This window comes from Zea mays, chromosome 4 (assembly GCF_902167145.1).
Source record: "Zea mays cultivar B73 chromosome 4, Zm-B73-REFERENCE-NAM-5.0, whole genome shotgun sequence".
NCBI classification, from domain to species: Eukaryota; Viridiplantae; Streptophyta; class Magnoliopsida; order Poales; family Poaceae; genus Zea; species Zea mays.
In genome coordinates, this window is record NC_050099.1 from 158,165,408 (window position 1) to 158,186,608 (window position 21,201).

At 40.3% G+C, this 21,201-nt stretch overlaps 1 protein-coding gene and 1 pseudogene across 1 annotated transcript; one reads left to right on the forward strand and one right to left on the reverse strand.

Annotated features, from left to right (window-relative positions):
- Nucleotides 1-870: 870 nt before the first annotated feature.
- Nucleotides 871-5,232, reverse strand: LOC100303903 (uncharacterized). The gene is made up of 4 exons (NM_001165487.2): nt 5,043-5,232; nt 4,679-4,952; nt 2,230-2,546; nt 871-1,149 (listed from the first exon to the last, which is right to left on the reverse strand). The coding sequence occupies exons 1-4, from the start codon at nt 5,162-5,164 to the stop codon at nt 1,104-1,106; spliced, it is 759 nt and encodes a 252-aa protein (NP_001158959.2). The 5' UTR covers nt 5,165-5,232; the 3' UTR covers nt 871-1,103.
- A 1,363-nt stretch (nt 5,233-6,595) lies between these two features.
- LOC103653874 (uncharacterized) lies at nt 6,596-11,301 on the forward strand (annotated as a pseudogene).
- Nucleotides 11,302-21,201: the final 9,900 nt, after the last annotated feature.

Consider the following 21,201-nt stretch of genomic DNA (forward strand, 5'->3'; position numbering starts at 1 on the left):
GGTGTTTGGTTTGAAGAGTCAATCCATTCTAGATGAAGTGATGTATCATAAGACCATTCCACAAATTTGATGAAATAAACCCATTCCTCGTTTTATTACTAATTATTAGCATATGAGGAATGAAAAGGTGATGGATCAACTCATTTCATTCCACAAACCAAATAAGAATGTGAGTGAGAAGATGATAGACTACATCATTTCTCAAACCAAACAAAAACTATAAATGTTATTGTCCATCATCTATGTATAAAATATCTTTCTCTTCTATTTTATCCACTTTAATATTTTAAACAACATAATTAACCAAAGTAGAATATATATAAAATATTTGAGAATATGATAAATACGTATATATAAAAACTAATGTAAAATATACTTCTAATATAAGTATTTACATATAGCGGATCAGATATAGAAGACGATAAATGATGCAATTTTTTAGAGAAGATTCTAAAGAACAGGTATAAGGACAGGACGCTAGTGGAGACATTCCGAGGGATGTGCTTGGTTCCAAGTTGTCACGCCAACCGGCAACCGCACTGCAGCATGCTATTGTTCTTCTTGCAGCCTCACTCTAGGCAGATGCAGACAGGTGCGGGTTAGGGAGAGAATCTCGCAAACCATCGGTCAACACCATGCGTACTTTGCGACTCGCAACCCATCCATCGTTGTCGACCAATCGTTAATGATGCTTACGAGTCACGATCCATGGATTGGGTTTTAACCCATACCCACCCAACCCATGATTAATTCTAATTGTTACGGGTTGATAATGATTATGATGGGTGGATTGCAAAATTCATGCACACCCCGAGTGGTAGAAACCTTTTGTGTGGTAGCAAACGATAGTGGTAATAGAAATGCGTCACAAAAACGTAAGGGGCTTCGACACGTAAGGTATGTATATAGGAACGACGGGAGTGTTACAGAAAAATAACAGAAAGAACCAGAAAGAACATTGAGCCCATTATATATTTGCAAGGCTTTACAGATTATCCAGATGGAAATTATCTTGAATCTACTCAAGCCAGAAAGGGGGGAGGCGGTTCGTACAGGCTAAGAAACTTCATGGAATTGAATCCCAAGTGGAATGTTTTTTGTCTTCACATTACGCAACAATTTGGTGCTGATTCAAGCATCTCAGGAGACCTGTAATATAACAGAACCACAAATAGTTATATATGGGATGTCATTCCGATGTCTACCAGATATCTTACGCTAGTATAAATAAATTAAGATTACATATGGCAAAACATCTACTTTGTGAAGAGTGCAGCGCAAACTCTAGTTATAATACATTGCCACAGATGGAATTCGAGCTAAGTTAGAAGTTCTTAGAAAACACAGAAATTATTGACTATGATAATGGCCACTTAATCTACTCCCACAAGAACAGTTTCTCTGTTTTTCAAATGTTATGAAAGCCACAAAAATATTTTTTTCCTAAACATTAAAATGTAGATTGATGTTCAACTATAACCATCTCAACTGCAAGAATCTGTGCATGCCGTTTTCTTTGCATAACCCACCTTTCAGTGTTACATGGTTAGCTCCTGGGCGATGCCAATAGTTGGACAATTAAAAATTCAGTAGCAAAAAAGATATTTCACATTTGAAAGGCATATGTTTAAAAGTTAAAAACACATTCAAGTTACATCACCATGGATGGCCAGTGACATGGAACAGTTCATAAGATTTCTTTTAACCACAGGTCATCCTTATATTTCAAACTATATGTTTTTTCACAATCTCTAATTCAAATCTATATCTATATCTATACCTATACCTACACATAATAATACATAATATATTAATATATATAATTCTATTATACCTATACCAATACATAATGTATTAATATATTATATATATTAATATTAATGGGCCAAAAATTCCGTCCATTTTTTTCACCTTGCCTCTCCCTCCGCATTCACACTCTTTCCCACAACCAGGTTGCAACGCATGGGTACGTTTGCTAGCAATAACTAAACCATAATCCTTAGAAGCATACCTAGACTCAGTCTAGGAATAATATTCTAGCAGGACCAAACCAATATGTATTTGGTACATTGTCGGACAAAAAAAATCAAGATTCATCAAGAAAACACATCCTAAGCTGTTTGAAACAGAGAGAATACCCCAATAAGCTTATTGATTAAGCTTCGATTGGCATGGACATGTATATAAAATTAATGACAGTATGATTTACAAGAAATATGAAAAACTCACAGCTGTCCCAACTTGCTCAGATCCAGATCAGGTACAGTATCTTGGACAAGATCACTGGGGGGCTGACCACATTCTTGCATGTTTTGCATGATGTCAAAAATCTTAGTCATGTTCTCAGGATCATTTTCATAGACCTCAATAAGCTTCACCATGAGTTCTAGCTGATTATTATAACGCTCATATTCTTCTTTGCTTATCTTGTTTTTATTATCCTCCAGCCATTTTGGATATTTTTCCACAATGTCCTTCATGGGCTCATGAAGAATCTCCTTGGACAAAAGCTGCTGCATCATTGTTTCAACAATGGAGTCCATATCCTGTGGATGACAAAAGAAAAGCATTAGCTCACAAATATACAGGTCCAAAGTGAAAAGCAGGGTGGATAATAAGTTTCATGGCAGTCCGTTAGAGACATGTCAAGCCTATTGGACCTGGGTTGGCAGTATAGCCCATTAGGGTTAGCGTTAATTAAATATAAGGGTCTCTTGCTTAGGGGTCAGGTATTTCTATATAAGGAGAGGAGATGTATCAATCTGATCAAACAGAAATTAGAAGAAAAGCCTTCTCTCTTGCTCGGACGTGGGCAAGGCCTCCCGGCCGGCCCCCTCTCCTTAGCCACTGCCATAATACAATCATTGAAGAAAACCCCAGTCTTTTCGCTAGTGTCATTGTCCCAGGTTCAAAGGTGATAAGGTTTCCCAAAAACCAAGAAGTTGCTAGTGGAACTTAAACCCACATGGGTTATGGTCACAGGATTTCACAAAGTTGCATCCTAGTGAACAGAGTGGACCAACAAGCATGTAACGAAGGGCTAATGAGCAACTGAGGTGTGATTAAATTAGGGTGACAGTTAATGATATATTGTTGCCATAAAATCTATGGTGAGTTGCAATTGCCAACTAATGAAGAGCATGTAGTTTTCAGAATCCATGATCGTAAAATATATGTTGTGAAATTTACTTTTTAAATTAATTATGCTCTAACATCAAACAGTAGCATGATAATTGATAATTCCTTGAGATGAGATATAGTCATATAGAAGTGAAATATCTATGTTCAGTCACATCGAATCAGTGTTCCAAATAGCTGGCTATAGCATTTAGCTATAGGGAACATATCTAGTGCAAACCAACCCTTCCGTGCAACCGTGTAAACTTCTAATCTGAGTCACATGATGTTGATTTAAGGGGACGCGCGGTAGTGGATAATTTTGCACTTAACCGTCCGCTCCTAATCACACTTTTGCAAATGTCCCCTCTCACTCCCCAGCGCACCCCCTTTGGATCAACATTATATGGCCTAGATTAGAAGTTTGCACGGTTGCACAGAGGGATTGGTTTGCACCAGATATGTTCCCCTTAGCTATATTAGGACATGTACATTGGTGTTTAATATAGGGGCTCTTGAGGTGTCTAAAGGGGCATTTGCAAAAAAATCGTGGAGCCGTCTCTCCGTGAAGGAATGCCTCTGGCTCGTAACCCAAGTAGCAACAGACGTCTTCACTTCCCCTTTACGAAATCCGTTTGTTCCATCGAACCGATGCTCTACAGGCGCCTTCACTTCTGCCACTTTCGCCACTCTGCAATAGAGTTTCCGTCACTCTAGTTGAAAACAGGAGCCATGCTCTTGGATGATGAACAGATTGAACAGGCGCCACTCTGCAATTTCTTTCTGTACTATTACTGCTTATTGATCTACATGCTGTTTCACTTCCCTACATACCTACATGCCATTTCACTCGGCGATGGCATCAGCTCCTGGTCCCTACATGTCATTTACTGGCCGCATAGCACCTCACTATCTGGACATCCTTCATGCCCTCCCCGTTTGCATAGCTGCTGGGCGGCTACCCCCATGGTCATTGTGCCGCTCAGGCCCTGGCCTGCTAGCAGCACTCCACTATTTTCCTTCTTCCCTTGACCAGATTGAAACCATGACGTGCCGAGAGAAATGGAAGATAAGTAGCTGAAAACAAGGAACAGACTCCTCACCTCCCAACCCCCACCGTGTGGACATCAAAAGTAGTCTGAGAACACGTTTCAACAATGCCAACATAAAATACACAATGGTTCAGTCATACTCCTCCATTCAAAATTATAATTCGCTTTGCGTTTGTCCTAAGTCAAACTTGTCAAATTTTGACCACGTTTTTAGAAAGAAACATATTAACATCTACAATTAAATGCACTATCAAGAGAGATGTCATGGGAAATTTAATGAAACTAATTTGATTTTGTATAAATGTTGGTGTGTGTTTTTTTCTAAAAACTCGGTCAAATTTAGATAAGCTTGAACTGTAATTTCGGACAGAGTTAGTATCAAGCAAGCTTCAGGTAACAGACTATAGGTATTGTTTCGAAGGGGGCAAAAACTGTAGATACTATCATGAACAAAACAATCATTTCCCAATTGTACATGTAATTGTGCAATAGAGAGACTAGAGAATTGCCTGTGCCCCTGCGAACTCCTCGAACTGTTTGACGAACTCCTCCATCATGGCGTCATCGTCCAGTGACGGAACACCCCCAGTGGCCGTCTCGAGCTCGCGCACAGCCTCCCGCGTCTCGCGCGTCAGCTCCTCAAGCGCCTCTTTGGCGCACGCGCCCCTCGGCGGTGGCTGCTTCCCCGCGCGCCGCTTCGGCACCTTGGGGTCCGGAAGCCCCAGCCCCAGCCCCTTCACCGGCCCCTTGCCTCCCGATCCTGACCCCGATGCCTCACCGGCGCTGTAGAGCGAGACTCGAGAGTCAGTTATTCGCTCGAAATCCTAGCGGAAGCAGCTTTTGGCTCCGACGAGGATAGGCCAGAGACAGTACCTTTTGGGGGCGGCAGATGCGGAGAGGTCGAGGCTGGTGAAGTCGTCGAGCGCGCTGTCGAGGAGCTGGTCGAGGTCGTCGCCCCCGTCGGCGGCAGCCGGGGCCGCGGAATTGGACGCCATCGTCCGAGCTGCAAATGGCCGCGACGTCGTTGAGGACTTCCCTCCGAACTTTGGGCGGTGTGACAGATGTGGCGGGCTGGCGGCGCAGGCGTGGCGTAATTGGATTGGGATGACTTTAGGGCCTGTTTGTTTGTGGCTAACGTGTCACTGACCGACTAAGGTTAGTAGTACGAATTAAAGAACTAGAGCATATTTGATTTATAGTCTAACTTGCTACACTTTACTTAACTTTTCTGTCTAAAGTTAGTTCTTCAATTCAGACAATTAATCTTAAGCAAAGTGTGGCAAAGTTAGTCACGAACCAAATAGACCCTTAACCTTAGACATAAAAGTTAAGCAAAATGTGACAACTTAGACATCAAAAATCTTGGGAATGGTACCCGCGACCCGATATATTTATTCCATTAGATTATATATATATATAATAAATATTCTATCTATGTGTTTTTTATTGATAAAGAATTTAGATAAACAGATATTAGAATGGTCTATCTTCACCCGTATTAGAGTATAAAATATTCAGTATAAACTTGACCTAAAAGCATAAATTTAGACTTCAATCATCTTTTTTTAACTGTTTAACAATCTTTTTGAACGATAATGTCATAAAAAGATTAACAACTACTTGATTGCCATGTAATAAAATATGTAATATGTTATGTGGTACTATTCTAGTGTTGCTACATTATTCAATTACCTATGGTGTTGTTGAATGGATGACTGAGTGAAGCTAGAAATTTTGTAATAGTATTTAGATGGAAATACTTGACATTTGTATAATGTATTATTTTGATAAATGTTTAATCTTTGTGTGTATGGGTATGAGGGTGAATCCATACCCGCTAGTGGATATGGATGATCTGATGAGGTTGATTTTTTGTCGTGAGTATGAGTATAAGATAGTAATACCCAGTGACTATTTATTCATTGTCATCTCTAATTGGGATTGAGATTTTGGCACTCGACGCGTGCGATATGGGGTTTGGGTGTAGAAAGACTGGAAGAGGATGAGCAGAGAGTGGGCCAACGGACGGCAGCCGGATTCTTTTTCCTAGTCGGGATTGGGGGCGCTCCGCCCTCGGCCTCGGCTGGCTCCATCAAGTTAGGCTTCGTTCGTTTAAGCCCATCCAGACTGGGATGAGGCTGGATTGTAGCCCAATCCAGGCTATATTCCAAGCCCAGGAAAAAATTGAGATTTTAATTTTTTTCGCGTTCGGTTAAGCCCACCGGAATTCAAGCCCATAGGTTTGGAATTTTTTTTTGCTACAGTGGATCCTGGATCCGAGCCATGACTCCTAGGGTCTGGAAACAAACCACGAAGCTGTGACCGCTCCGTGTCCGAGGAGAGCGGCGGCAGCGCAAGGAGTCTTCCTCTCCGACGCCGGCAACGTCGACACCGCTGGCAAACTTCTCTCCGGTTTGATCCTTTCTCATCTGCTCTCTGCCCCTCTCTCTATCTTTCTACGTCCAGCTGCAGCACTTCCACATCGGCTCCCAGATCCCGACCACTGCCCTGCTCTTCGACGGCGTCGGCGAGGCCGCGCAGATCTATTGCGAACTCGCCCGCCTCAGGTTCTTATTTCATCTCGAATTCGAAGTCTTCTCTCGTCCCTGTCCCCCTCCAGCACCGTCGCCGTCGTCGTCGCGCCGCAACCTCTCCATGGCACGCCCTCCGTCGACGGCCATCAAGCCACCGTATCCGGCCTTCCATTCCCATCCCAGCGATCTCGAGCTCGTCAACTCCTATCTCCATCCCTGGGTCGAGACCGGCGTCAAGACCGTATCAAACTAGTGCGCTCGCTCTCCGGCCTCTCTCGCACGGTCGCACCCCCTCTCTCCCCTACCTCTCTCCGGCTCTCTTCTTCCAAGGTAGACAGCATCAGAATTTTCCGACAGTATGTGCATTCGTTGATCTCGCGCTCTCACCACGCACACACACTGGTGTCGTACGTATATAGCACGAGTTTCTTTTTTGCTAGCTTGTTTCCTCTTCAGGAATTTCTATGAATCTCGTTTTGGAGTTGGAGCTCTGCGTGCATCGTATCTATGGTTCTTCACTCTACTTTGTTGATGCTTTCTTCTTTGTGCCTGGATCGATCGCACGCTCGACTGGCCGGGACTAGATTTCTACTTCGATCTGCTACGACCTTTGCAAATTTTTGACTGTATGTGTAGGGATCGTCAGATTATTGCAGGTTAAGTTTGCACGCCATTAAGCTAGCTAGTCAGCCAGCGAGGGTCCATGGATCTTGTGGACAAACGATTAAAGAAGAGTAGTGTGTGCTGTTCCTTCGTTCTAATTAATCATCAGCTGGCATTTCCATTCCTTCGTATTTGCGTGGGTTTTTACTAGCAAATCGATCCGGTTTAGAAGCATCGACTAATAAATATGGAAAAGCACATATGGCTATCATGTTTAGAAGTTTCTTCAGTCTGTGTGTCACACTCAGCCACTCACACATCAATGTGATGACCATCATATGAAAGAACACAAACACAATGACACTACGCGCTGAAGGGTTTGTCTGGTTTTTATCACTAACTGTTCGACAAGTACATGGCTTGCTTTCAACTATCCAATGCAGTCGCTGGGGATTGAAGCCATTCCAACTGATCACCGATGTAACTGGAGTAACGGTTCTCTTTATTTATTTTCAGATTGTCCCTGCTCCAGTAAGAGTAGGCGAGGACGAGCCTCCCCCATCTTGGGTGTTGGTGCCTGACCCATTTTCTCAAGGTACTAGCCAAAACCTAAAGAAATTGAATTATATGAACTACATAACTAGCTTTAGTAATTAATTTTCCTTATGTCTTTTGATGCTACTTTAGTTTTGCTATGGATATGAGCAATAGAGATCACCTTAGGAGGAGGGAGGAGGATGATGATGACCTCTTCCTTTTGATTCTCCCTTCCCTACATCTCTTGGGCTATCTTGGACGTAGTAAAAAGAAATTGAGGCATACATCAGCGCTGACCGGGGAGGAAAAGGTTCGAGAGCTACTTGAAGGCCATATCAAGAACTGCAGGGTATCATTTAGAATGGAACCTTACATTTTCAAATCCTTGGCGAACTATCTTAGAATGGAAGGATTGGTTAAAGATACAAGAATCAAAGTTGAGGAAAAACTTGGCTTCTTCCTATAAATGATTACCCACAATGCAACATTTGAAGATCTCCAAGTCTTTTTTGGTCATAGCAATGATACATTTCACCGTGTCATCAAACATTTCTTCGACATCGTTATCCCTGGCCTTAGCATGCGGTTCCTAAAGCCTCCTTCCAATCAAGTTCATCCTAAAATTCATGGAGACAACCGATTGTATCCATACTTCAAGGTGACTTCTTTTAACTCTTATGTGTCCATCTTAGAACATCCTCAATATTAGATCTTAGAAGATCGTTTCTTTTTTTTTGCAGAATTGCATTGGTTCAATAGATGGAACCCATGTTCTAGTATCAATGTCACCCGATCAAGCCGCACCATTCAGGAATAGAAAAGGGACCCTTAGCCAAAACGTGATGGTTGTGTGTGATTTTAACCTTAACATAACTTATGTGTCAGCCGGATGGGAAGGATCAGCAACAGATCCAATGGTTCTTAGATCTGCAATGAACAATGTTGTAGGAAAGTTTGAATTACCTTCTGGGAAGTACTACCTAGTAGATGGTGGTTATGCCAATACGGCTTCCTTTATTGCACCATATCGTGGGGTTAGATATCACCTGAAAGAGTTTGGCCATGGTCATCGAAGGCCTCAAAATCACAAAGAGTTATTCAACCATCGCCATGCTGTTTTAAGAAATCATGTAGAGAGGGCTTTGGGTGTCATAAAGAAGAGATTTCCAATCCTCAAAGTTGCTACCCTTCACAAAATGGAAAATCAAGCAAAAATACCTATTGCTGCTGCAGTCCTCCATAACTTAATTCGGTCACATAATGGTGATGAGAGATGGCTAGAAAATGATCAAGGAAATATCAACCCGCAAAGTTTTGTCAGCCTACCCAATAGTGACCATGGAAATGATGAAGGGAATATGGAAGGGAATAACTTAAGAGATATGATAGCTTATCATATGTGGGCAGATTATGAGCAACGTAGAAATCAGTGAATCATTTCTGTAATGGATATTGTGTAATCAATAAATGTCATTTCTGTAATGGATATTTTGTAATGGATATTTTGTGATCAAGGAATTATTGTGTTTTTTACTATGGCCATAAAAGTAGAGATGATGTTCATAGTTTCTTTTTTGCTGGTGATTCTCTATAATAGATATGATGTTCACAAGAGGTTCTCCCAAAATTTTGATGTTATCTAAAGCTGCTCAAAAGAAGGTTTCTCCTAAAGCTTCTACATCAAAGAAGTGTGGAGGTACATGTTATTTAATATAAAATCTTGTACATGTTATTCTTATTGTGTTTCAACTTCAAATGATTAATTGTCCCTCATATTTTTTTGAAATTTAGGTGGTGTTCAGAGAGCAGCATGGAATTCTGAATTGGAGAAGAGCCTCGTTGATTTGTTGTTTGAGCACAATGTACCTCCATATAGGGCTCAAAATGGCTAGAGTCCAGATGCTTGGAACAAAATTGTTACTGAATTCAACAAGAAGCATGAGTATGTCACATTCAACAAGATTCAAATTCAGGAGAAGGAGAGGGAATTGAAAAGGGATTACAAGATGTTGAAAGAGGCTAGAAAGCAAAGTGGCGTTTCCTGGAATGAGAAACGATGCATGATTGTTGCTGATCCACCAATATGGGAAAACATCATAAAAGTAAGTTTTTGACTCCAGCTTTATAATTGTGAACTTATCATAAAGTAGTTTAGGAACTTACTTTTTGACAATGTTTTATCAGTCATTTCCTAGGGCCAAGAAATTTCAAAAGAAGTCTTTCCCTCTCTTTGATGCTCTTGGGGAACTATATGATGGGCACATTGCTCAAGGGACCTAGAACATAACATCTACACAACTACCACAAGAATGGAACACAATTTCAAATGAAGAAGAACAAGTGAACACCACAAGAATGGATGAGGAAGGCATTATTCAACAACAACCACAAGAAGAGGATTCAAGATTGGAACAAGATGAAGATCCTATGATTGAAAGGACTGAACAGAGGTCTACTGCAACGAGAAGGTCTACTGCATCAACAATCAATCAAGATAAGGAAGCAAAGAGGATGAAGAAGGATTCTTTGGAAGGACTTGTTGGGAGATATCTAGATCTGAAATCAAAACAAGTTGAGGATGAGATTACACAAATGGCGAAAGGAAAAGAATCTGCTCAAGGTAATGACTTCTCCATCATGAGATGCATTTCTGTTCTTAGATCCATGAATGTGACAGCAGATGAGAAGATAAAAGCAGCTGAGGTGTTCGACATACCAAACAACAGAGAGACATTTATCAGTTTTAGTGTTGATGAACCAGAAACTGCCCTCCTATGGTTAAGACGGAAGATTGATAAGCTCTAAGGTAAGTATAATCTATGATTTCATACCTTGATGAACTAGAAACTGCCCTCCTATCAGTTTTAGTGTTGCATGGGGATGAATGCAACGGGGGTACTACATTTGTATTGCTTGAGAGAGACTGAATCCCATGGTTGGGAGTAGTTGTACTTGGTTCCCTGTAGCTGGTGAGTTCTTTGTTGTTGCTGCTGTTAATCAGCCTCCATTTGTGCTCACTCAAGAAAAGTGTAGCAGCAACAACAACATGCGCTTGCATATTTTGAGGACCCGATGTTTATTAATTGATATGGGTTCCCTGCTGTTTTTCTTTCTGCATAAATTTCATTTTTTTATCTGTTGATTTCTGCTTTTGATTCCTTATTTGAACTTTGCAGACAGGAAATATTGGTCATATGGAGACAGTTCTGCACATTGTTTTGAGTGCTAGTATGAGCTATATATATGTTGCATTTCTCCATGTTTGGGCTCAGCATGTAATAGAACTGAAGGAAGGTTGTTGCGAGACTTGTATGACATGTTTAAATTTCTGGATAAAATCTAGCATATACTAAGTCTATTACATGCTTAAATTTTTGAAAAAATATGTATCGAGAATTGGATGGAATGCTTAAATTTCTAGAGAAATGACATGTTCTATGTTTAAATTTCTGGAGAAATGACATGTTTTATGCTTAAATGTTGTTGATTTTATTGGCTTTTGTTGGTATTTAAGTTTAGAATTTAATCCAGATGGAATAAATGAACAAACATAGTTATTTGGGTTTTGGGATGTAATCCATATGGCATAAACGAACAAACATTGGTTGATTGGGTTTTGGGATTTAATCCCACAAGGGATTGGGTGAAAGTATTGAATTCACCCAATCCATGTGGGGAAAAAAATCAACCCGGGAAAGAATCCCAGATTGCCGAACAAGGCCTTACGAGACGAGCTCGGTTTGGCTCCCTCCTCTATCAGAGATAGCAGTGGTAAGGGATATGTCTACTGTCTAGTGGTAGGGTGGATGGAGCTCTAGCCCCCTCTACCACTCCCAAACTTATAAAGTATCATTAAAATCTTTTCTGATTTTAAAACATGCAAACTATTATATATGTCTATTTTAAATTATTTAGTGACATTATATAATTGTAGCACTTTAATTTAGTCCTTTCTATTTTTTTCTAGCTCCATCGCTGGTGGTAATCAAAATGTTTCTTCACAGTTAGTTGGGGCACTTAATTATTTCTAGTTCAAAAATGAATATGAATAGAGCTCGATCCTTATTGATTTGATCTTTAAATTTTATACTGTAAAATCTAGAGTACATTACCACCCCTAGTCAGGACTGAAAAGTTAGCTCGACTTGGCTTGTTGTTGGTTTGCAAGCCAACAAGTCTGTTTATAGACGTGAATTTGTCCTCTAAATTATAATATGAAATCTTAAAAATAATTTAAATAATATATTATAAATTAGTAAAATAAATATATTATTAATATAATATAGAAATATATTGATTTTGTACTGTAATCATTAATAACATAAACTAATCATCTATTTTGTACTAACACACATGCTAATCAAGGTTTTATATAAGAAAGAAACTCAAACAACCCTTATTTATGTCTGATTATATCTGTCAATGAAAAAATTACAATCATTGGTGACATGAGAAAAATAATTATGCTACTTGCAATAAGCATGTCTTTTTAGTTCATCTAGATGGGGAATATTATGAGTCACTTTAATGTTGCCACTTTTTACTAGCTCGTCAAATATTTTGTCACACTTGGCAACATTAAAAGTAAAATTAGCTTCTTCATATCGATTCGTTTGAACCAGCTGTAAAACAAGAGCATGCCTAAGATTTGGACTTCGTTTGCCAAACAAGTTCAACAGTATATACATATGTGGATTCATCATCTAAACTACTTGGATCACGCTCCACTAGATGCATATTATGGCCAACCAATTTTGATGCTTCTTTACTTCAGCTTTCACAAGCCAATGCTCGCTTGTGCAGCTGTACTAATGAAAGAACTAGGTGCCATCTAATTTCTCCTTTAAGTAAGATCACAACCCATTAAAAGCAGTCTTGCTAGTTGTTTGTCCGCAACATAGATTTGGAAGCACCAGTTTCTAGTGTCTTGAAACCTCCGGATATAATCATTAACCAATTCTTCGTGCCCCTGTCGAGCTGAAGCTAAATCAGCTAATTCTAACTCATGCTCTCCTAAGAAAAGTGTTCATAAAATTTATGCTCTAATTCCTCCAATAGTTAATAGAGTTAGGTGGCAGAGCTGCGTACCATGTGAATGTGTTATTAGTTAGGGATAGTGAGAATAAATGAATGCAATAGGCTTCCCTATTAGCCAATTCTCTTAGGTGTGCTAAGAACTGACTTATGTGCGTGTGCGTGCTTTTCCCACCTTCACCAGAAAACTTAGAGAAATATGGTATCCTAGTTTCCTGTGGATATGGTACGGTGTCAAACGGTTATTATAATGCTTTCGATATGATTGCCCTTTGCCTAACACACTAACATTGAGTCTGTCTCTAAACAGCCCAGCTACTTTGTCACTGATTTTTTCCACCACATCTAGTGACCATCCATTAAGTTTGGGGTTGAAAACCTCATATTGCAGCTCAAAATATGTGTTATGCATCCTATTAGTGCTACCACTCATGCCCTATATCTTTCGGGCTCTCGGGTGGTCAAAGAATATTCGGTCCGGTGTGTATGAGGTGGCATGACATAGTTATAATATGCTGCCGGTAGGGTGGCGTAGTGTTGTTGTGATGGGTACAAACATGGTGCATATTGTGCAGCTCCGTCTCCTGCGTATGCGTACCCGGATGGTCCAGCGTAAGGGGTCGGACGTCTCGCGACCGGCCTAAACGGTCCGATCATATACGATGCTTCATGGGTGGTCTACGTGTGGGCTTGTAGGGTCGGACGATCCGCAAGGTAACTAGACGGTCCGAGATGGTTCTCGGATGGTCCAATCATGTTCAGAGCTAGACAACTGGTTGCATGCCAAGCGACGACGGTTGTGGTGGTGTTATGAACGTATTCATCGGCATACCATACAATGGCTAGGTATGAGATGACCCATTTGTAGTCGATGTGTAAGGTGTGGGTGGCTCTGTATTAGGTTCATGCAAGGGAAAACTAGGGACAGTAGATTTTTCATACAAACACACCCATCCTTTAATAGGTTCATTTATATATTGTTTTAATTGATCCCTATTTTATGAAAATCTTAAAATATTGATTAAAAATACTTACAGCCTGAGGCGAAGGTAGGAGAGATTCCATATGATCTCTCCTTGACGGATGATCTTCTGGTGACGATCCACCGTGAAGTGTGATATGTACTTTTCCTTCGCCTATTCACACGATTCAACGAGTTGTCGCAACACTTCTTCCTCCTCGAGCCTCATGAGATCATAAAAGTGCAGATGATCATCTGCCAGGAGTGCCTCCAAGGTTAGCTTGATGATGTTGGTGGCAGAGACATCGGTGTGAGCTTTAGAAACGACCATCTGGAGGTCGATTTTAGTAGATCTAAACACCCTTGTTCCCCAGCGGAGTCACCAAAAAGTGCGTTGACGCCAATTTGGTACCAACCACTAGAATGAATCACCTGGCAGTGTGCTCTGTGGGAGCGCGTGAAAGGGAAATGTGCCCTTAGGCCATTTCTATAAATATTTTGGTGTTTAGATGCCCAACACATATTGTTTTAAGGTGATGTGTGCCAAGTATTAATTAGATGCAAATAAAGAATAAAGGTAAGATCTAGATGCTTTGTCAATTGTTTTTATATGCTAAACACTCTTATCTAATTGCCAGGACTCAGCTAAGTAAAGGCCAAAAGAGTGTGAATCATCTAGGCCCCTTTTGGTAATGTTTTGGTAATTAATGACAACTACTTGTGGACTAACGATTCTTGGAGAAATAAGAATGCAGGGTTGGACCACATAGAACAGGAAATGTTGAAGAGTCATACGCATTGGTTGTGGATCAGATGAAGGCAAAGGTATAATATAGGTTTTACTTTTGCCGGTCTTGAGGAGTTTAGAGAAGATACCTGACCGGATTAGTAGGCTAGATAGCCGTACTATTAAGAGGGGTCAATGACTTAGATCTGTGTAAAACTTAGTGCCTCATAGAGCATCAAGTAGTTGCATTTGCATGAGGACTAACAGCGCTTCTCATTTCGTGAGTTAAAAGTTCATTCAAAAGCATGTTTGAGATTTGAGAAGTCTTGGTCGCGCGGACTGTCCGGCCCTTGGGGGCGGACCGTCCGCGACCCTCCAGAGGGTCCGAAGTCTTACCATTTGTGTTGACACTGTGTTCTATTGTACTGCGGACCGTCCGGGCCTTAGGGCCGGACCGTCCGCAGTCCTGACCAAAGGAAGGTGGCTTCGGGTCAGTCCCAGAATTATAGGCGGACGGTCCGCCTGTGAGGGGCGGACGGTCCGCATGTGTCTAACTCATTTTTGGACAGGGACTGTGTGTTTTTATAGATTTGTACTACGGACGGTCCGGGGGACCAGTCCGGACAGTACTGTCTCAGGTCACGGACGGTCCGAGATTTATAGCCGGACGGTCCGCGTGTGTTAACTCCGTTTGATCCGAGGCTCGGGTGTTTGAATTTGCCAGGTCGCGGACGGTCCGGCCTTGAAGGGCGGACTGTCCGGATCCACCTTTTGAGACAGCTCTGACATGTTTCAACGGTCATTATAGCCGTTATGTTGTACGGCGGACCGTCCGGCCCTAGGGCGCGGACGGTCCGCGTGTGCGCAGAATTGCCCCCCTTTGCACATAACGGTTGGTTTTAGATGGAGGGCTATAAATAGAAGGGTAGCTCGTGTGAGAGAGCTCTCTTGGCCATTCCTTGCACACATTGAGCTCATTTGTGATCCTCCAACTCACTCTCTCACACTCTTTGCTTGAGATTGCATTCCAGTGAGAGATTGAGGGTTCCTAGTGCATTTGCATCATTTGGTGATTCTTGAGGCACTAGGTGGTACACCGAGCAAGCGTCATTGGCTTGTTACTCTTGGAGGTTGCCGCCTCCTAGACGGCTCGGGTGATTGTCTCCGTCGAGCTCTCCAAGAAGATTGTGGAGAAGCCGCGGTGTTGATTGTGAGGGGTTCGCGCCTACCTCGCCGGAGCGGCAAAGGTGACATTAGTGGAATCGAGGTATTGAGTGATTTCTTGTCCACTTGGCTCAAAGATCAAGTCGTGTCTTGATAGAGGAGCAAGTGAGAGCTTGAAGTCCACCTCAACGTGGATTAGGGGTGATCGGCAAATCACCGATACCACGGGATAAATTTCGGTGTCTATTCCTTCTAGCATTACTTATTGTTTGCAATTGATTAGTGTTTTGCTTATTGTTCTTCAAGTATTCAATCTCCGTAGTTGTCTTTCATACATTGTTTACTTATTGACACTAGTAAATTTATTCCTCTTGTCGTATTGATTAAATTTACTTAGTATTGTTGTTTTTAGTCAAAACCGTCTATTCACCCCCCTCTAGCCGGTGTCCTAGATCCTACAAGTGGTATCGGAGCCGAGGACTCCATTGTTTGTGGATCTAATCATCCCGGAGTGGGACAAAATGGCTAGTAACAACAATGTGCACATTGGGAAGCCACCGCACTTTGATGGAAACAATTATGATTATTGGAAAATAAGAATGTCAATGCATCTTAGAGCAATGGGTGGAAAATTTTGGCCAATTGTTAGAGATGGATTTGTTGTATTGAAGGAAGATGAACCATCCGTTAGTGATAATGAGAATATCCTCACAAATGATCAAGCCATGAATGTCTTTTATGATGCTCTTGATATAAATGAGTTCAATCGTATCAAGAATCTCACAACCGCTCATGAGATTTGGGTAAAACTAATGGAAATTCATGAAGGAACTACAATTGTGAAGAGTGCCAAACTATATGTGTGCAAAGGGAAGTTTGAGCAATTTATTATGAAAGAAGATGAGAGTGTATCCGATATGTTCAATCGGTTGAATGAGATAGTAAATGAACTCAAAGGACTTGGTTTTAATGTACCGGATGTGGACTTCACACACAAGTTCCTTAGATCACTTCCGGAGAAATATGAGACTATTGTGACAATGCTAGTAAGGAGTGATCTATCTACAACCTCTCCAACCGAAGTATTGGGAGAAATTCTCACTCAAGATATATTTAAGAAGTCACAAGCCGATGCTTTAAGTTTGGCAAAGAAGGTGAAAAATGAATCTATTGCTCTTAAAGCCAAGGCCTCAAAGGCAATTGAAAAGGAAGATAGCAATGATGAAGAAAATGAAAGTGAGAGTGATGGTGACATGGCTTTATTTGTAAGGAAATTCAATAAATTCATGAAGATGAGAAGAGGTCAACCTAGAAGAGGTCAAACATCTAGAAGAAATGCTTTCAATGATAGAAAATGTTTTGAGTGTGGGGAACCCGGTCACATTGCCATGAATTGTCCAAGCAAGAAGAAGAAGGGCAAAGATGAAAGTGACAAGAATAAAAAGAAATACTATAACAAGAAGAAAGATGGCAAAGCCTACTTAGTTGAATGGGACTCGGATGATAGCTTGGATGATGATGATGATGACACCTCATCCAAGCTTAATGCCGGAATTGCCATCAAGGAAGCTCCCTCACTCTTCTCATCCCCCCATTGCCTCATGGCAAAGGGAGATGCTAAGGTAAAAATCATCACCGATTTAAATGATATAAATGATGATGATGATATCGATGATGTCGATGATGATGGCTATTCATATGATGATCTTGTTAGAATGTTAGGTGAGGTCGATGACTACATGCACAAAGAAAAAGAAAAATTTAAGGCCTTGAAGGAATTGTATAAAAACCTCCAAGTGTCTTTTGAGGAGCTCAAGACCTCTCACAATGACCTCAAAGAAAATTGTGAGAAGCTTGCGGATGCTCAAAAATTATCTATTGTGCATGAAGTTGAGGTGGTCACTAAGGATGTTGGAGTCACTTGTGACTTACTTGATAGTCTTACAAGTGAACCACTACCTATTAACTTTATTTGTGATAAATGCAAAATTTCTCTCAATGATAACATTGCTCTTGATGAATCAAAAATTATTGTTGAGAATGAAGTGTTAGTAGATAGAATAAATACTCTAACTCATGACTTAGAAAAGGCATATGGTGGTAAGACTAAATTGGATTTCATATTGGGAAGTCAAAGATGCTCTCTTAACCGTGAAGGTCTTGGATATGTTCCCAAGAAAGGAAAGAATGCTTTTGTAAAGCAAAAGACATTGTTTGTGAAAGAATGTGACAAAGTGTGTCACAAGTGTCACAAAAAGGGACATGTTAAGAAAAATTGTCCCAAGTTCAAAAATGTATCCTCCACTTGTTTTGAGCATTGTTATGTTCTTTCTCACAATGCAAAAGGTGTTCATGCTAAATTTGTTGGTACTTCAATTGTTGGAAACAAAAAGAAAGCTATTTGGGTACCAAAGACCTTGGTCACTAACATCCAAGGACCCAAGCAAGTTTGGGTACCTAAAAGAGATTGATTTCCTTTTGTAGGTAAACTACAAGGCGGGAGGGAATCATTGGGTGTTGGATAGTGGATGTACTCAACACATGACCGGGGATATGAAAATGTTTACCCAAATGAGTGAGGAAGATTGCTCAAATTATGATAGTATCACATTTGGAGATAATCGTAAAGGAAAGGTTAAAGGTTTGGGTAAAATTGCTATCTCAAATGATCATTCTATATCAAATGTGCTATTGGTTGAGTCTTTGAATTTTAATTTACTTTCCGTAGCTCAATTATGTGATTTAGGATTTTGTTGCAATTTCACGGTTGAAGATGTTATTATCTCTAGTGTTGATGGTAGCAATCTTAAGTTTAAAGGTTTTAGACATGAAAATCTTTATCTTGTTGATTTCTCATCTAATGAGGCAAAGCTCACAACTTGCCTATTTTCAAAAGCTTCACTAGGTTGGTTATGGCATAGAAGACTTGGTCATGTTGGGATGAAGCAACTCAATCGGTTAACCAAGCATGACTTAGTTCGAGGCTTAAAAGATGTGAAGTTTGAAAAGAACAAATTGTGTAGCTCTTGTCAAGCCGGTAAGCAAGTGGCAAACACTCATCCAAATAAAAGTCAAATGTCCACTCATCGACCCTTGGAATTACTTCATATGGATTTATTTGGGCCCACATCTTTTGTAAGTATTGGTGGTAATTCCTATTGTCTTATGATTGTGGATGACTATTCAAGATTTACTTGGGTCTATTTTCTACGAGACAAATCCAATGTGTTTGAAACATTCAAGTCATTTGCTATATTGGCTCAAAATCAATTTGATTTCGACATCAAAAAGGTTAGAAGTGATAATGGGTCGGAATTCAAAAATGCAAGAATTGATCAATATTGTGATAACAAGGGTATCAAACATGAATTCTCTTCAAAATATACCCCGGAACAAAATGGTATTGTTGAAAGAAAGAATAGAACTCTTATTGATATGGCAAGGTCTATGTTAGCGGAATATAATATATCGGATTCTTATTGGGCCGAAGCAATAAATACCGCTTGTCATTCATCAAATAGACTATATTGTCACAAGCTCTTGAAGAAAACTCCATATGAATTGCTCATTGGTAGAAAGCCAAATATCTCATATTTTAGGGTATTCGGTTGCAAATGTTATATTTTGAGAAAGGGGAGCCGACTTTCTAAATTTGAGAAGAAATGTGATGAGGGTTTTCTTCTTGGATATTCATCAAATAGTAAGGCTTATAGAGTCTTCAACAAAACTCATGGTATTATTGAGGAAGCATATGATGTTGAATTCGATGAAACAAATGGGTCTCAAGATGAGGGTGATAATCTCGATGATGTTGGGGGAACTCAATTGATAAATACAATGAAAACAATGGCCATTGGTGAAATAAAACCAAAGGAAGATGATGATGAAGATAGTGTGGTTGTCATTCCTTCATCCTCAACTATAAATAAGGAAGATCACCAAAGCCAACAACTTAATGAAACCATGGATACTCATGATCAAAGTACTTCAAGACCTTCGGTTCCTCCTAATGCTTCATCAAGCAATTATCAAACGGTATCAAGAATTCATCATTCCATTGTGAAGGATCACCCGGTTGATCAAATTGTGGGTGATATTAGTAAGGGTGTTCAAACTCGCTCTCGCATAGCTTCGTTTTGTGAACATTTCTCTTTTGTATCTTGTATGGAACCTAACCGTGTAGATGAAGCTCTACTTGATGTTGATTGGGTGAATGCAATGCATGAAGAATTAAATAACTTCGCTCGAAATGAAGTTTGGGAGCTTGTTGAGAGACCAAAGAACCACAATGTTATTGGTACAAAATGGGTGTTTCGCAACAAGCACAATGAAGATGGTGTGGTAGTAAGAAACAAGGCAAGATTAGTTGCACAAGGATATACTCAAATTGAAGGATTGGATTTTGGGGAGACATTTGCTCCCGTAGCAAGATTAGAAGCAATCCGGATTCTACTTGCTTATGCTTGTGCACATAATATCAAGCTCTACCAAATGGATGTAAAGAGTGCCTTCCTAAATGGTAAGATTAGTGAACTAGTGTATGTTGAACAACCTCCCGGTTTTGAGGACCCCAAAAGACCTAACCATGTGTTCAAGCTTTCTAAAGCTCTCTATGGGCTTAAGCAAGCTCCACGCGCTTGGTATGAAAGGCTTAGGGATTTCTTGCTTTCCAAAGACTTCAAAATTGGGAAGGTTGACACTACTCTATTCACTAAAAGAATTGGCAAAGACTTATTTGTTTGTCAAATCTACGTTGATGATATTATTTTTGGATCTACTAATGAATTATTTTGTGAGGAGTTCGGAAAAATGATGTCAAAAGAATTTGAAATGTCTATGATAGGAGAATTGAGCTTCTTTCTTGGCCTTCAAATCAAACAATTGAAAGATGGAATTTTTATAAGTCAATCAAAATATTTGAAGGACATGCTCAAGAAGTTTGGTTTAGAAAATGCTAAGCCTATCAAGACTCCAATGGCAACAAATGGTCATCTAGACTTAGATGAAGGAGGTACTATGGTTGATCAAAAACTTTATCGTTCAATAATTGGTAGTTTGCTTTATATTACCGCATCTAGGCCCGATGTTATGTTTAGTGTATGCATGTGTGCTCGATTTCAAGCTTCACCTAGAGAGGTTCACTTGAAGGCCGCTAAAAGAATTCTAAGATATTTGAAGTATACTCCCAATATTGGTCTATGGTATCCCAAAGGTGCTCAATTTGAATTAATTGGATATTCGGATTCGGACTATGCGGGGTGCAAAGTTGATAGAAAAATCACCTCCGGTTGTTGTCAATTTCTTGGTAGATCTCTTGTTTCATGGTCTTCTAAGAAACAAAATTCGGTTGCTCTATCTACCGCCGAGGCGGAATATATATCGGCCGGAAATTGTTGTGCTCAACTATTATGGATGAAACAAACCTTATTGGACTATGGAATTATTTTCAAGAATGTGCCTCTCATGTGTGAT

Excerpts from the sequence above, each read along its gene's own strand:
- LOC100303903 (NM_001165487.2), bottom strand. The coding sequence starts at position 5,164 with ATGGCGTCCAATTCCGCGGCCCCGGCTGCCGCCGACGGGGGCGACGAC. Across the intron at positions 4,953-5,042 it reads GCATCTGCCGCCCCCAAAAG|CGCCGGTGAGGCATCGGGGT; the intron begins GTACTGTCTCTG and ends CTCGCTCTACAG. Across the intron at positions 1,150-2,229 it reads CTGAGCAAGTTGGGACAGCT|GTCTCCTGAGATGCTTGAAT; the intron begins GTGAGTTTTTCA and ends GTTATATTACAG.